This window comes from Oenanthe melanoleuca, chromosome 2 (genome assembly GCF_029582105.1).
Source record: "Oenanthe melanoleuca isolate GR-GAL-2019-014 chromosome 2, OMel1.0, whole genome shotgun sequence".
Lineage (NCBI taxonomy): Eukaryota > Metazoa > Chordata > Aves > Passeriformes > Muscicapidae > Oenanthe > Oenanthe melanoleuca.
This window is the reverse complement of record NC_079335.1, coordinates 135,625,126-135,643,384: the sequence shown is the minus strand read 5'-3', so window position 1 is coordinate 135,643,384 and position 18,259 is coordinate 135,625,126. Positions and strand designations below refer to the sequence as shown.

General features: G+C 37.6%; 1 protein-coding gene across 16 annotated transcripts in view; it reads left to right on the top strand.

The window, feature by feature from the left end:
* Positions 1-18,259, top strand: part of PARD3 (par-3 family cell polarity regulator) — a 440,327-nt gene that overhangs the window by 38,417 nt on the left and 383,651 nt on the right. For all 16 annotated transcript variants that reach the window (XM_056483426.1, XM_056483438.1, XM_056483439.1 and 13 more), the window contains exon 2: positions 9,199-9,300. In XM_056483426.1, coding sequence (XP_056339401.1) covers positions 9,199-9,300 — 102 coding nt within the window. The remainder of the gene's footprint in view (positions 1-9,198; positions 9,301-18,259) is intronic.

The window sequence follows — 18,259 nt, the reverse complement described above, 5'->3', positions numbered from 1 at the left end:
ATTATAGACAGTACATTCCACTGCATATTCATGAGCTATGGATTTGGTTACTGTAATTAGTATCTGTCATCTGAAGTTAATATTAATATTTAAAAATTGTAGTCAAGAAACAATTTTGTTGCATTATTTGTTGTATTTAGATGCAAATTATGAAGTAAGCTCTGTGTTACAGCAAAATAATCTGAAAAGGCAACATTTACCTTTCCTTACTTGTGGATTTGCCACAGTTGGACTTTGTGGCAGTGCTTCAATAGGTATCTTGGATTTTTGTTACGTGGGATTGAAATAAAGCCCATGTGAAGTTTTATTTTGCAGTTTGGGCAGGACAGTGTTACTTGGCGCTCACAGCATGGGCATAATGGAGTTTAGAGATGCAGTGTCATATTTAACTTCTTCCCCCTAGCAAACAGAACACAGTTGCTCACAGTGTAAACTATCAGTAGCTGTGGTGAAAAGTGTGTTAGTCTTTCATAGCCAAATTAGAGCTTTATTCTTCATTTAATGATTTTCCAATTTGGTTGCCACATGCATTCTAGTGGCAGCAGAAAGTAACTTTTCCTTTTTTGACGGTGCCTGACTTGGTGCTAGTATCAGAGTCCGGGTGCTGACCTGGACCTGCCCTTTGGTGGTGGCACCTCCTAGTGGTTAGAGGGCTGTGTGCTGTGAAGAAATGTCATCGTGTCATCATGACATCAGTTTAGACAGCAAGCAATGTTTTCAGTACGATGTTTTTGGACTAGACTGCCAGGAGATGTGTGAAACATAGCCAGAACCCCAGGACCTGAGGATGTTGATCAGCAGCCCGGCTCACCATGAACCAATGTGTCCCAGATGGCCAGAGGCCAGTGACATCCTGGTCTGTATCAGCAATAGGGGCCAGCAGGACCAGGGCAGTGATTGCCCCCTGTACTGGGCACTGTGAGGCCACACCTTGAGTCCTGTGTCCTACTTTGGGCCCCACTGATACTGTAGTATCAGGGCAAGAAAGACCCTGAGGTGCTGGATATGTCCAGAGAAAGGGAACAGAGCTGTGGAGGGTCTGGAGCACAAGTCTGAGGAGGAGCAGTGGAGGGAGCTGGGATTGTTTAGCCTGCAGAAAAGGAGGCTCAGCAGAGACTCTATTGCTCTCTACAAATAGCTAAAGGAGATTGTAGCAAAGTGAGGTCCTGTCTTTTCTCCCAGGTAACAAGTGTTGGGATGAGAAGAGATGTCCTCAAATTGCTCCAGGGGAGCTTTAAATTGGATCTTAGGAAAGGTTTCTTCACAGAAAGAATTATCAAGCATGAAAAGAGGCTGCCCAGAGGAGTGATTGAGTCACCATCCCTGGAGGTACTTAAAAGATGTGTAGCTGTATCACTCAGGGACGTGGTTTTGTGGTCAGCTTGGCAGTGCTGGGTTAACAGTTGGACCTGATGATCTCAGAGGTTTTTTCCAACCTAAGCAATTCTATGATTCTATGCCTAGTGCTGCACTAGGGGAGGAGTGCTGTGCAGTGCCACAGGCTGGGGCTGGGCACTGTGCGTGGGCAGGAGCCAGCCCTGCACACTGGCAGTGTCAGCAGGACATACCCAGCAGACAAAGGGAGGGATCACCCCTCTGCTCAGCATGGTCCCTGTCCTATTCTGGGGTCCTGAGGTCCCTTCCAATCTGAATTATTCCTTGACATTAAGTTATTGGGGCATACAGAGATTCTATTCTATTTAACAGGCAATGAAATTCTGCAGTACATAGGAAAGTTGATTTAAAGCAATTAGTGATACAATTTCTCGTGGATTAGTGTAGATTGCTTCTAGGTAAAGTGGATGAGTTAAATAAAAATTCTAGGCTTTCATGATGCATGGGGTAATGCATTAATAGAAATAACTTATGTGTCCTTGTAGGGTAGAAAAACAGGAAGTTTACTGCTACAATAGATCTCAGACTACTTTCCTTACAGATGAGGAAATTACCATTTCTTTTCAGATAAGCAAGGATTTCATATATATATAGTCAAAAGTTTGTATAAATAGAGAAGTGGCTAACAGCCAAATTTACCATTTTTAATAGCAAGCTTTTGCCACTTTAAGCAAGATTAAGTAGTTCCTTGATGCTTTTTTTTGTACTCCAGTGGTAATATAGTGGAACTCAATATGTAGTAGTGTTCCAGCAGTTTGCTGAACATATTAGTTGAATTTAGTGGATTTTAGGAGGCATTTAATTGCTGAAGTGGATGACTATTCGGCTCTTTTTTTTTGCTATCAGACTTCTGTACTGAGGACTGACATTGATAGTGTAATGTGATTAATTTTGAAGTAAATCTTTGTTGAAACTGGACATACAGGATGCATGCAAAGCCCAATATTACTTTTTTTTTTGCTTCATGAGCACTCTTTCTAACATTTCAGTGTGTCAGGAAGAGTGATATTTGCCATATGTTCAGATTTTGTCTTGGATGGATTTCTAGTAAGCTAAAGCCCTTTCAGCAAGGCTGGGAAAGCATTGGTGAGTGCAAAAGTGGAACAAGATGCTTCAGTGATCAGGCTTGTATGTTTCTCTCTTTTTTGTAACTGGTTCATATCAGATCGGGGTGCATCCATTGGTTGAAGACATTATATTTAATCTGGAATGTTTGAAAAATGTCAAATCCTACACCAAACCCTCTCATTACAGCATGATGTGTTACCTTCCTGAATGTGTGTTCCTCTTTCTCAGTAATATAGAATAGCAAGAAACTAGCTTTATTGTGGTGCATCTTCAGAACAAAGAGCAGTTTTACAGGTTAAGGATCGAAAAGATGAAAGGGTTAAGGTTTATTTTCTGCTGTACAGCATTCAGCTGTTTTCTGTTGTAGTCTGTAGCCCTTTTTTTCTTGATTTCATGGAATACAGGAAAAGTGTATGTGAATGTGCTCTAAAACTTATGTAAAGGGAGTGATTGCAGGTGGAGTGAGGTCAGAAATGGAAAAGATAACTGTCCCTTCAAGTCATCACCTGGTAACTTAAGAGTTGCTACAGGTATCAGTTGCTTTCTGAGCCTTACTGGGCTGCTTTCATGAATGTTAAGTATTTTTGTGGCCTGTGCCTTGTGAGAGATTGAAAGCACTTTTGTTGTACCAGTATTGCCAACCATTCGTGCTGCAGCATCAACGTACTTGAGAGAGCCCTGTTGGCTTTGAAGCTGATTCTCCCATTGCTGCTCTTGTGTGTTTTGCAGCAGATCTTTGTGTCCGAAATTCAAGGAGACAGCTGATGGGATGGAGATGCAATTGAAACCCAGGGACTTGTTCTTGCTGGCTTCTCAGGCTGTGGAACGTAACTGGAAGCCAGCTGACATTGCAAGCCTTCATGGCTGTCTTCTGGCACCTGACTGCTTGTTTGGATGGTTCCTGCCTGCAGCATGGAGCTAGACAGGGAAATGAATGAATTCACTGGCAAATTTTCAGATATATTAGTTTTTTATTAACCATAGTTTCCTTTCAGACTGCGTTAACACGCCCAAGTGCCATATGCTGCTGAACAGACAAGTCCAGTACACACCCCAGCCTGGTGATTTAGTTGTTTTTTATCTGGGTGTATTCTTGTCACAAAGGCTTTATCTGTTCTCAAAAAACTCAGTCCGGTGAAGATAGCCACACACATGGCCTTTTAATCTTGAATTCCAGATGATTTTAAGCAGAAACTAATAATATATACTTACTTTCCCTTTATCTCCTCATCTATATTTGAGAAGCTATATTGACATACTTGGATATGCTTCTGCTCTGTCCTTTCTCCTGTTGGCAAGTCTGTTTTCCTTTGAGTGTTACACTGAAATACCTGTGTACAGCTGTCCAGCTGGTAGTGGTTTTTGAAAATCATACAAGGGTATGTTTTAAAGCAAAAAGCTATAAATCATATCTGAATTTAAATAATTTCAGTTCTAGAAACATGGTCTTGATAGGCACAGAGAGCCTCTGGGAGCTCAGCTTGGCAAAACCAATCCATTTCCCAAGAGTGTTGTGTGGTAAAAAATACACTTCCTATTTGGGCAAGAACAGATTAGAAAATATAGGAGTTTGGGGGGAAAAAATACCTGTTTTACTTGATTTCCAGATGTGCAAAAATTGTAGTGGCAGCTGATCTGCGGCTGGAGGGAAATATGGACAAAGTTAAGAAGTACAAAGACCTCTTGGGAAGAGCTTGGTGTCCTCCCTCAGTAGTGTTCTCTGCACGGGCTACAAACAGCACACAGGAAATTACACACACACTCCTCTGCCATCCCAGCTCCAAGTACATAATTGTAGCCAGGCAGATTAATCGTTTTTCTGATGCTTCAGGACATCCTGCTGGTGACAGGTGAGATTAAATCACAGTAGTGGGCACAATTAGTAGACATCAAGCATTGTTCATCAGGCTTTTAGGAGCCTGATTTTCTGCTTTCTGTTAAATAGATTGCTACTTCTCAGAGGTTTGTGGTGCTGTCTTCTTGTAAGATATGGACAATGTATATTAAGGAATAATCCTACTTACTGTTACTTTTAATGTTAAATATTTAAATGTATTTTTGGAAAGGATATATTTGTGAAAACCAAGAACCTATTTAGATGTAAAGGAAAAAGAAATCTTCCTATGTCATGAATGAGAACGCATTGCTGTTTCCATTCTGATTTCTAGATATTGTTTTCCACATATGGTCCTTGTTTCCATTATGTGGGAACATGAAATTGTTAGCTGCAGAACACTGAATGATACTACTTAAACTAATGGTTTTCTCAGTTTTTCCTTTGTGATTTTTAGAAGTCATTTTATGCAATAAACAGAATGTGAATGGCTGCATTCTTGCTGCCCTTGTAATGTGCTCTTGCTTCCAGTCTCAGTGCTGGTGTTCACTTTGCAAATATTTATCTCCCATTGCTGAGGATTAGAAAATGTGATGCTCATGAGCTTAAATCATGACTACCTTTATAATCATGGTTAAGTTGAAGAGTTAAATGGGTGTAGACAGGAAACAGGAGATCTGACTTGCTTAGACTTGAGCTGAGTGATGCAATATTTAAATGAAGATATTATAAATCAGGTTTAGCATTACTTCTATCCTTGTATTCAATGAAGTGAACTTGCTGGTTCTTCTACATGAACTAGTGACAAAGGCATCTATGCAGCTTTTTCAAAATAATTGTACTTTGCTAACTTACACATTGGTGGAGCAGTGAAGCTGATGAGTTCTCTATCACCACTTGTTCTTCTGTCTAAATGCATTGCAGATTTGGAGAGTGCAGTACCTTTTTGCACAATGATAGCAGTGAAAGAAGATAAATGTAGCTTTGTTTTATTGACAAAATATGAAAATCTGATTCTAATATACAAATTCAGATTTTGGACAACAGCATCATGTCTGACTAAGCAGGTTTCTTGAAAAACTTGTGGGAGATTTTAAAAATTTTGTTTCATATTTTTTTTCCATTTTTTTACAGAAACTTACTAAACTTGATATGCTGAGCATTTTATAGACTTGGTATACTTAGAAGTTTTTTTTCTGTTTGATAACTAGAAGACATTTTCCTTTTAGCTTGTGTAAGCACCCTGTTGCACGTGCCCTGAGCAGATCACTGTGAGTAAATATTGGTGGCAGTCTCTCATTTTTGACATCTCACTTGAGAGCCCTGCACTGCCCCCCAGAGAGGGTGATCCTGAAAATGTGCAGGTATCCTGAAAATGTTCAGGTGTCCTGAAGGAGTAACTGGACCACTTTGCCTCAGATGAAATTACGTAAACCTCAGTAAACTCTGGGAATAGCCAAATTCCACTTTAGGAACTGATCTAAGCCAAAACAGTCTTTTTGACTGCTTCAGACAATGTTTGAGGGCTGTATTATTGCTATTGTGTAGGGAATTGGGAATATCTGTTTACTGGTTGAGATAGAGAAATACAACTTGACCAAGCCATGAATACAAATGCACTTGTAACATCCTTGTAGGAGCTACTAAATTCCAATCTGCATCAATTCTGGTTCAGTTTCCTTCATATTTAGCAGACAGTGCATATGAGCTGACACTAGTACAACATTATGTTCATTTTAGACAGATCACAGAATAGGAATTTAAATGTGAAATTTATGCAGTTTGGTTTTTCATGTTGTTTGGTTGAATAATAAATAGAAATAATTGCTAAAACTTGGAACCATGAATAGCTGTGAATTTTCATAACTTGGTAAAATCACTAGTTTCAATGTTGCTTTCTTATTTTTTTTTGTAGTTTCTTTCCCCCCACCCAGTATGGTGTAACTAATCTCTGTACAATGTGAGTACACCCTTCCCTCCTAGACCTCTCTTCCTTCCCAATCCTCCCCCACCAAATCCTTGATTTATGCAAAACCTTCAATAGAGTAAAAGGGCCTCAAGAGAAGACTGTTCTGATGTTTGGAGAGCACTTTAATGAAAAGTTGCATTGTTATTTCATATTTACTTACTAAATCCCGCCAGAGTAAATTCTTGCCAAACTAGTTTTATATATTTCTTGTCTGGTCTTGCTCACATATTGTTTTGTATCAGGACCTTGTCTGACAGGAAAAGCAACCAGAGCAGTTCAGGCTATGGCAGTACTAATAGGTGATGCAGTAGAAATGAAGTCTATCTAAAACTTCTTATGCAATATTGAGAAACTTTAAAAGGAAGTAATTAGCAGAAGTGATGCAGCTTATGTATCAAAGCTATTTTTAAGTAGATTGTGCATGCTGAAATAGCACAATAGTGATTTAGAAATGGCTGTTTCTGCTATTGATTCTGTAATCGTGAATGTTTTTTTTACATTTGCCTTGGAGGTAGGAAATGGTTCTGGTAGGAAGCAAAAAACAAGGATACATGGATATTGAAGCTGTAGTTTCAGCTTGGGTGCTGTTTGTTTTGATGGATGTCAAGTCAGGTCACTGAGCTAGCATTGCAGTTACCTGTTTTTAATGTTTCCGTTCTTCAGTAAGAAGATTAATTGTTGCAAACAAAAATGGTGAATTGGGTGACGTATGAGGGATCAGGCTCTCTTAAAGCCCAAAGCAGGTTTTCCATCTATGATTTTGCAGTGAAGGCTGGCTTATGGTTCAATTCTAGCTTAGCTTTGAGATGGAGAATCTCAGCAGAGGAAACCTGAATTAAATCCTTTAGAAGTGCAAGGTGCTTCACAGCTTGTCTGTTTGATTTGTCTTCTATGTCTTGGTCTTATTTGCAAATGTATTTCAGTCTTTGGTGTAGATATGAGAGGCAGAAGAGATTTTTTTTTTTTTTTTTTTTTTAATGGGCTGGAGGATGAGGAAGGATCTTTTTTCCTTTAAATTTGAGAGCAGAGCTTACAAAGGCATCTCTTCAATGGACTTCCCTTTGAATGTGTTAAGAAATGTTGAAAGATTTCTGGTGTACACAGGTGACTTTGTCCAGCGCTGTCTGTACTAGTGGAGTATTCAAACTTTACAAGTTTATCCTATTATTTGCACTATGCACCATTTTTACAGAACATTTTTTTATTAGTTAGCTATGTAGGCACCTCTGTATGCATGACCATGTGAATAATGTAATGCCATTTTAGATTATTCTTGAATCTTTACTTTTAAAAAATGTATGCTGAGTTATCTCCTGTAATATGCTACAACAGTAAGTCTGTTTAGTCAAAGTATGTGAAAACCCACATACTAGAAATCCAGTTAATTGTATAATACATGCTTGCTTAGAAGAAGTGGAAGTTAATAATATTTAATACTTAGAGAAATCAGAGAAAAAAATCTGTAATTTCATTTTTGAAATGACTGGCCTAATGACTGTAAAATGTAATTCTGAAATCTGATCATCTGATGATGATGACTTGAATCTGTATTTAAGGAGGATGTACTTATACAAACAATGAAGTAAGTTCCATAGTTATCAAATATCTACAAAATATTTGACCTATGCATACATATCATGTGCAATTACATAAAGTTCTAGGATATTAAAACCAAGATGAATATCTCTCGATGTTCTTTTCTGCAGCATGTTCTGTCAGGATTTAAATACATATATGCATTTAGAGGAATTCTTGTAGTCCCATTTCTTGTCCTGTTCCATCTTTAAGAAATCAAAATATTTTCATGCCTTTTAGGGTGGAGGTTAGTTATTTATGACTTCTATTTTTAGTGTGGGTGGGATTTTGTTAGGTTCAGGTTTGGCTTTGGTGCAATGTTTTTATTATTTTCATTTGTTTGTTTCACCACTTCTAGACACCATACCTGAAAAGGCTGATGTTAATTGCTATTTTTAGGAAGTCAGGAACTTTGCAAGTTGATGCAAGTTTGATGGTCCTCCCAGCAGAAACTTTGTGCAGCCATGCCTCCTCAGTGAAAAGCAGGGAAGCTCTTTTACTGTGGGACACTGAACAACAGCCCAGGGCACTGGGGGGTGTATTTGAGAAGCAGGATTATGTGACATGATCAGGTCCTGTGTTTACAGGGCAACATTCCCCCATTAGGAAACAAATCCTTTAAGAATAGCTCGTTGAGTACTAACCAGCACTTGGGTCATATGCTGGAGACACTTTGTGGACACAGCCTTATTCCCTATGGCTTCCTTTAGTGTCAAAATAATAATAAAGACTATAAAGCCAGTCTTCCCAGTTAGTGCTAGACATTGTATAAACACAAAGCCACACCCACACATTTGTATGCATATATGTGTGTGTGTATATCCATATGTATACATAATTTTTTATTTTAAATGTGGAAAGTTCTTAGTATAAATTTTAGATATTCTGTGTACCACTTCTAGCAAAAGACTGGTTGAAAGTGTTTTGATGGTGTTTAAATATTGCTTTTTGCCTTTGATAGCTGTTCTGTTGAAACCTCACACCTTTTACAGCTGCATTTAACCTTTTGTGCCTGTTGACCACTGTCTGACATGCTTTATTTTGAGGACAATGTATTTTCCTTTTATGCAAGGAATATTGGGAATGTAATGTGCAGTAATATTGGGAATGTGTCAGAGTCCTGTGTGTCAGTGATGGAATTGTGACTCATGCAGATCTGATAGAAGAGGGAAGGCTACATACCTAGTCTGAGGCAATTTAAAAAAAGAACTTGGGCTTTACATCTCAATTTACATTTATTTACAGAAATATGACCTAAATAGATGTTTGATATCAAGCATTTGCAGACTATCTGGTGGAATAACCTTTTCCTGTGGCATGTGACAGTCTGATCCTATTTTCTTCTTCTTTTATGCAGGATCCAAACTACTGGATACAAGTGCATCGACTGGAGCACGGGGATGGTGGGATCTTGGATCTTGATGACATTCTGTGTGATGTAGCTGATGACAAAGACCGTGTAAGTACAGATGGCTACGAAGGCAGTGTGGCACAAACTGCACATCAGCACATCAGTGGTGTGAGTTTCCTGCACGTGTCCCAAAGTGGGAGTCAACACAGAGATTTTAGACATTTTTTATGTAGGTTGCCTGACAGATGTGAGAAACTGGTTACTGTTACAGGGTTTTTTTAAATGGAAATAATGGGTTTTCCATCCTTTCTGGTTCTTTAACAGCTCAGATAGGAAAAGGAGGCTGCAAGGATGAAAAAACCTCAAACAGTGGAATATTAATGTGCAAAAAAAAAAAGCATCTGTAAGCTGATGTAGCTTTGTGTTATCTATTAAATATGTGCAAAAAAACATGCTGGTTTTAAACTGTTGAGTCTTGGTTTGTTTTTTTTTCCCAAAAATTGTTTTTGGAGGAATTGCTAGTTACACAGAACTTGAGACAGTAATTATACACTGCTGGGCCTTGAGTGCTTTTATTCTTTTCTAAGTAGAGATTTAGATTTCAGTCAACTAAGAGGCTTTTTGTTTATTGGCTATTTGTTTTAAGTTATAGATACAAGAATCTTTGAATTACTTGTTCAAAAACACATAGGTAAGAAACACTGTGGCAAGCTATAAAGCCATGTAAATATGCCACTTTTTTTCTGGAGAGCCACACATGTTTGCTGAAGCCCTTGAAAGCATTGAGCCTGATACAGACTTTAGTCTGGAAACATGTTTCAGGACCACACTCCTTCACAGACAGCATCCTTAATTGCCTCTCTTGAAACAGGCACTGTCAAGGCTCCTTGAAAACTGGCCAAATGATGACTCTTAGGCTAATTTTTCAGAAATAGATACTTTGCCTGTAGTTATTTCTTGTGACAAAACTTAATTGACATGGTTATTTCAACCAGGACTTTATAAAGAAAAATTATGTGAGGAGTCTTGGGACATGAAGACTCCTCAGTGTCTGAAATGTTGGAATTACTCAAGCTGTATAGAGTATCAGTGCTGAGTTTTCAGGAATTTCTTCCATAAAAATAGTGCCCAGATAAGATTTCGTGAAAAGCTAATTAAAACCTCTAGTTGGTTATCTCATGCTGAAGTGCTCAGCTGTGTGATTAGTTTAGCTTTTGCTTACAGGCCTCAGGGAGGCTGGTGCAAGTTGTCACTAAATATAAATATTTTTTTTTTAGATATATACACACAGAGAGACTTATTTGAATAATGCATTTCTTAGCTCCTCACATGTTCTGCCTCAGAAGTTTAAATTCTGGTGACTTCAAGACCTTATTCTTTGGATGTTACCTTGGCCTTGCTGACTTCAAGTGGGGTAATTCCTCACAGTGAAACTCTGTGGGTGTTTTTATGGGCATGACTAATAACTGAAAAAGTCTGACTGCAATTGAAGCAAGCAAAGTCATTATTACAATATTGTTTTTGTGTCTAGATGGACAAGATACTTAGCAATTAGTCATATTTATCTCTGCATTTGCCAAGCTCATCTCTACTGATGGCACCTAGGAGTTAAAGTTCCTTTTTTTAAAGGACCTTGCAACATTGATGCACTGTGCTGTAGTGGCTTCTAACCTTGAATTAGTCATTCTCACTTGACCTTCACGTTTGGGTCTTTTCAAGTATTTTGGTCATTAGTCATTGTTTTTTAGTTTCCTGTAGTGTGTTTTACAGCTGACCTTCCTGGCTCTCTTTATTTTTGGGTTATTAGCTTTGCCCCTGTAGCAAGTGTATCAACTGGTTTTGTGTTGCTAGAACCTTATACAGGCCTTATTAATGTGAGGTTTGGAATATATGTCCAGTTAGGGATATTTTGTATCTGTGCACTTAAACATACCTTGTAAAAAAACATTTAAACAGATGGTGTCTAAACATGTAATTAAATGATTACTGAGGTCTGTAGGATTAGCTGTGCTTAAAATTAAACATTTGCCTGTATCTCTCTTTAGTAAAATTGGGACAAAAACATCTGGGATATTGGAAAGGTGAACATTTAATGTTTCAGTGTTCGTTTTTACAAGGAACATCCCTATGTTCTTGAAGAGAAGTTTGTTGTGTTATTTACTACCTGACATCTGTATTTTTGAAAATCTGTTTGCTCTCACCACAGTTCTTTAGACTTAAGGATCAGTGATAAATATAATTTTTGTCTTTGGTGATGCTTTTATGCTATAATTGTGCAGTGTCATATCAGCACAATACAGAATGCAGAGCAGCTAAGGACCACTTGTCCTCTTGATGGATTTATTGCTCTGTGTAGTCAACTGCTATAGTAAAATAAAACACTTAAGTGATGTGAAGTATATATTTACTCCTATTCCACTGTCTCCATGGAGAAAATGTTCTGTCCTATAACAAATACAAAGACCCTTAGAGCAGCTGTTCTGAATGGAATGAGAGAAGTATCTTTGATGGCATCCTTCACATTAAGATGCAGCTTGGTAGGGTGACTTTATTTAGCTTCTTCTGTCCCTATATTTTGTTATTCTCTTGTCACTTACTAAAACAGAATGGATGAGAAAGAGTTAACCAATTGCTTTCTGGAATAATTTGTGATGCTCAGTGTTGTTCCTCCTTAAAAAAAGGAGGAAAACATGAAACAAACTACTTTGAAAAACTGATTTAGCTAAGCTGTTTGTTCCTTTGTTCCTTTCAGAAACAGGTTTTCTTAAGCCTTTTAACATAGTTCATTGAGAAAGTGCATAAAGCACTCTCACTTAGCCAGCATAAGATGTGGACATTTATATTACACAATATCACTGCATGTGAAGTTGCTTGTTTAATACAGTTAATGGTAATAACCTTATAAACAAAAAATTAATAAATGCTCATTTCCATAACTTTTTTTAGAAACTTTTAAAAATCTATTGAAATGTAATTCTTTCCAGATTTTACTATGAAAATATGGATAGCTCTCAGTGGAAGCATACCAGTAATTTTTACATTTATAATCTGTGAATACAAATGGACTGGCTTGTTATTGTTTTTGAAAAATATTTGGCTACAAGAAGCAAGATTCTATTTTCAGCTAGCATTTAGTCAGCTGTGTACTTCCATTATTTTAAAAATACAGATTTCTTGTGCATTTAGTGATTAGACCAATATTTTCAAGATAGGTTAATAGCCTGTTTTGTTCAGATTTCTATAATTTGCAAAAGTAGCCCTCTCTATGAAGACTCTCAAAAAACATATGTCATCTTGATAAGTTTCCAACTTGATGATAGCATACTTGATGACCTCAGTTCAGTTTTTAGTAGGCAGACGTTCTAGCAGCAAAAAAACAAAACAAAACCCACAAACAACCCAACAGCAAAAAAAAAAACCAGAACCCAACCATCCTTAACTGTGTTTTCTTCAGCTAGACTGAGGCACGTAGACACTTCAGTAATTCTCATACTTTGGGTGTAATATTGAATGCTTATCCTGGGATCTCATAGATCCTTGTTTATTCATGAAAAAATACTGAGAAAATCATGGTGTAATCTCATTTAAAAAAAAACAAAAAAAAGTAACCAACAAATCCAAAGTGTGTGTATGAATATAACTTGCTTGCATTTGAATTTCTCACTGAAATAGTTATTTGTATTTTTAACAACGTGAAAATAAAATTTGTTTGCAATTACATGTAATTTTTTTATGAATAGAAATGCTCAGACTATTGCTCAGTGGGAAGCTTTAGAAATCAAAATGTCTGTGTTTGGCATTGCTGTATTGGTGAAAAAAGAGGTTTTTTTCCTTCCCAAGAGAACAACAAGAATCTGCCATTAACAGCCACTGATTGTGATGATCAGCTAGGAAAATAGAACTATTTTAGAAACGATGTAGGTATGAACCTAATGTCAGTTATTCATAAATTCATTTGCTCCAATATACTTATTTTTTGCCAGATTAGTTTGGGATTAATAATGTGTAAATGTTAAAGGCCTTGGCATCTTATAAATTCCTTTGTCACTATCCTGATAAATTCAACACTGGTTCTTAAAAATAACCACAGTAATTTGGTATATGCTTAGATTTACAGGCTGGCTTTATTTCTCTAAACTAAGGCAGTCATGGGCTTTCTTTGCTTGACTTAACATTTTCAAATACTCAGTCAGCTCTTCACCCTGCATAATTCATGCTTACACCCACTGAGTGCAGAGATAAAAACCAGAGGAATATGGTTTGGTCTTGTCTGGAGTGAAGTCTCAGGCTTCCCACACTGTTTGTGTGTGTGGTGCTAGGTCTGGCCCAGGTCACTGGAAGTTCAAGGTGATGCTGGTGCTTAGTGCTGCTTAGACAAACTCTGAACCTCCCAGAAAGACACACAAGAAGTTTCTGGTTTGAGTGGAACACTTCTGGTGAGAATGGGATGGAGATTAATTTCATGGGTCTGTGCTGAAATGGAATTTGTAAACATTGATGAGCTAGACTTAACTGTGTTAAATAAGCAAACTGCAGCTGAAATTCAGGGAAATCAATTGTACTTCATTTGCATCTGCTTTTTACAGACCTGCAGAGATTCTATTGATACTATGATGAAGTTAGTGCCTGCTTGCTTCAAGTGTGAGGAAGTGTGAAGACTTCTAGTGGGAAAAAGTCTTTGAGCAGCTTCTTCACATAATATGAAGGCATATTAGGACCTTTTCCCAGTGTAGTGGAAAGGAAATGAACTTTGGGGTTTTGTATTAAAACAGATGGTCAATTCTAAATAATGCTGTTGTTTTGTTTACTTCCTCTTGGAAAGATCTGTTGAGTTAGAGAGGCATGTGATACACAAAATGTGGATTTGGAAAGAATGACTATATTTTGTTTGTAACAAATGTTAACTGGAAACACAGAAATAAGGCTATTTTGAGCAAATGCATTATAATGTTAAGGTTAAAGGCTAGCTAGGGACTGGAGGCTGTGATTACAGTATCCTGCTGCTATTGATTCTTGCTCTCTCACTTTTATTTTTCAGGCTGGTTATACAAGACCCTATTTCTGTAGTAAATTCAGGGTAGGCCAGTGACAGCAGGATGCTGTTAGGAAGAATGAGATTCTGGTAACCCTGTGCCTGTTCATTCATTCAAAAATGTTACAGAGCTTTTGAAGTCAATGAAAGCTGTGCAGATAAAGTTGTGTTATCTTTAGATTTCCATCAGCACATAATCAGAATACTCAAAGTAGTGTTGTTTATTCTAAGTTTTGGATGTCTCTGCCTCATTTAAGCAAACTTGCAGCTGAATTTACATGTGATTTCTCTTTGATTCTGCAAGTTAAGAATTTAACCCTAAAACCATGAGTAGAGAATAACAACTTTTTGTGCTTATTGTTTCTGCCCTTAACAGATTAACACCCTGGAGTGAATGAAGGAACATCTTCTCCAGGTCCCATGCAGCAAATCTGATAGCAAAACCTTAAAATGACCAAAAAATTACTCAGAAATATGGTTCTTACAATACCATGATTGGTATACCCTTTTCCCCCTCAAAACCTTTCTATCAAATTAATTTTCAACTGTTGCCATGATTATCTTCTGCCATAGTGTGCAGCTTCTCTCTTCTTGTTCTGTGTCTTCATTCCCAGTATCCCAGGAAAACAAGATGACCTTAAAACAATTTGTTGCCACTCACAAGTGACTTGGCAAAACACATTTTGAACATAAGGCATTCTTTTCTTGTAACAGCTTAAAATAACTGCTTGAGCCCCCAAGCTTGGGAAAGTGTTGATACTGGGAAAGAAACCCATCATAGAACAACCTCATGATTTTCTGTTCAAAAACATCAGTTTTTGAACAATGGGCTCTTTATGTCATCTGCTATTTGGCAGTGTCTTTTATTTTAATTATGCTTTTAGAGATTGACAATTTTATATTACTGAAATTCTGAAAAATTGATAAAAACAGAATGTGTCCATTTAAACCAGGTGTTTTTGCATTCTTGCTATTGATTCATTGCTGGGATGGCCACATGATGATTTTTAGGTCTGTCTTGCTGATGACTCTAAAGCAGAAAATCAAAGTATTTACGCAGCCTTTATTCCCAGCTGCTATTTGATGAAAACATATTTGAAAATAACATACTCAAAATATAAATAATATCCTCAGCTAAAGAATGGAATTTAAATTCTTGTAGTATTTCTAATAGTAAACTAAATTTTAATTTCACATTGTTAATGGATGAGACTAATATATAATCATATATCTATGGAAGTGAGGAAATAAAGGTCATAATACATGAATTTTGGAACATGCATTTTTCAATCCCTAAGAGATACTTAGATGTAACTAAATGTTGTAACTAACTGTAGTTCTTAGTTTTTCACTCATTCAGCACTGTTCTTCAAATTGTTAATCTCATCATCACTTAGTTTATTCTAGCTATGTGGTGACAGCATTTCCATTCATGATTTACTATGTATTTTTGGGATAAATTGCAATATTCCAATTCCTTTCCTGTAAGACTGAAACAGTTGTATTGATGCACAAAGAACTCCCAGGTAGGAGAGGACTGACATTTATAAATCCGTAAGTCAGTTTCCATGGAGATCTGAAGATCTGCAGGTAAATCTGACTTCTGAAAATGGAATATTTTGGTAAAAACTGTCCTCTGGGGAATAGCAGGCCCATGCACGAATATGATATACTGGGGAAGATCATGACAGTGCTGTTAAGAAAGTCATATCTCACAATATTATTCTGTATTCTCAGCAGAAAGACAGACCTGAGCAACAGTGACTGGGTTAGTACAGTCAAAAACCCCCACAGACTTGGCATGGAATAAGAGGAAGGGTTTTATGGATGTGTAACTGGTTGGAAAATGGAAAACAGAGCATGTATTGTTCAATATATTTGCAATTGTTCTGAAAGAAGAGAAGGGAGATTTGAACCCTGGAGTGACAAATTCCATTATTGTGTGGGAAACTGAACATGGATGATGAGTGCTGGTTGTGAAGAGCTGCAGAAGCATCCAGGGAGTAGACAACAACATGGTGGATGTAATATCATTTTGGCAAAGGTGATGTGCTTTTGGAGAGAGACTGCTTTAACTGAATGCACAAACTAATGAGTTCTGAGCTAGCTCTTACATTTGGGAGAATGTTTCTGATTTTGCAATAGACCTCTCGACATAATGGCTTACGTGCAAGGTACATGACCAGGTCTCAGAAGGCTTCCAGCAGTTTGCCCTGTTTTTGCCTCTCCCCAGTATTTTCATCCCAGTCCTGCTGCTTGGCTCATGGGGGTTCTGGTCTCATGACCAGAGAGCTCTTTGGACCCCATCTTGTAGCAGATTTGTTCACTCAAGTGGCAGAAGACTCTTCCTTGCAAAACTGAGTATTTTTTCAATTTCACTAATACAGTAAGTTCACCAAAGGACCTGGCAAGCTGAGGAGAGGAAAGGGAGAGGACTTTGCAGCTGGGAGTGGTTGAGGTATGAAGGAAGAAGAGGAAGAATGGGAACAAGTGGGCTGAGACCTTGCAAGGCTGCTGGTCCCTGTGGTGCAGCAAGGGGTGCAGAAGGGAATGAGTGGTGGGATCTCTCTGCTGTGTGTGCTGGTGGTGAGCCCCTGCTTCCTCCAGCACCAAACCAAGCAACCAAAAAGATTTTGTGGAACTAGCAAAAGGCTCAGAGCAAATGCCAGCACTGACTTCAGGTACAGACCAATGTCCTCCACCAGCAATGTCTGAATGCAGCAGGATCTCAGCCTTGAAAACACATTGTAAGAAGCAAACCATAGATGGCTGTAGAATCAGAGATATTGAGAAGTGGTTCTTTGGTTTTTTCAGTGCAAGATCTGGGGCATCAAGTGAAGCTGTCATAAGAGTAGCTGTCTGCAAAAGGTTTTCAAACTTTCCTTGATCTTAATTTTCATCAGAATATCTGTGATGTTTACCAAGTGCTGTAGATACTTCATGAAGTTTTGGAGGATATGTTTTTTCCTGAGATGTCGTGGTTTGCAAGCACATAATACTGAATTCTCTGTTTATTACAACTCTTCAAAAAGTGATGCTTTTAAATCATGGAAACTGGTAATTTAAGTAGGATTTCAGTTTGTGAGAAAAAGTTTCTTTAATCTAAATTTTGGTGAAAACCACAGAGTGTGTTGAAATGATTTCTCAGTGTCTAATATTAGTAACACTGAAGGTCAGTATGTGGCTATGGATGATAGTATTATAAACACATCACAATTAAGAAAGACTTTGTACTAAAAATATTTAATAGTGAATTTTTTCTATATCTTGCAATAGTTACTGATTCACTGGTTAGATATAGTTGTGGATAATATGAAGCTGTGCTTTCTAATCCTTCACGGTGTAAATCTCCACAAAAATGTGCAGTGAATCTAGAATTAGGCCATTATGGCTAATAAATACTTAACATCCTGAAAACTTTTGATTAATTTTAGCAATATCACTATGTCCTAGAGGTATATTATTCATTCTACAACAAAGGAACAAGTTGTGGGAAAGGTTAGTTATGGGGATTCATTAACACTATGCTCTTACTCCTTGAGATCAGCAGGTCTTAAAAGAAATGCTGTTCCAACTTCTCAGATATTTCCTAACAGAGGTAATGAGACTCATACACTAGAGGACTGACCCATATTAGAGCTTAATTATAGTAATGGATAATCCTGCAACTATAAATTATTCAGAGTTGTTTTGTACGAGGAGTAACATCATGAATAAAATAAGGAAAAGTTTCTGAAAAGACCCTGGACAATGCCTGAGTTTGTCAAAGGTAGTTTTCCTCCTTGTCTTTCAGCATGGATTAAATGGTTTGTAGAGCTTGGCCCTTTGGATGTGTTTTGCTTAATGGAAATCAGGAGCAGCAACTCTCGGGGCTCTACAGCCTTGTAGAGTTCCTTGGCTAATACCTTATGCAAGAGAAACATTCCTACCTAAACACAGTCCTGGTACAAAAGTTGCAATCTCAGCTGACTGATAAGGTTCCCACACTGTCACTAGGATGAGAATTCATTACCCTCTTATCCATTGATACCAACA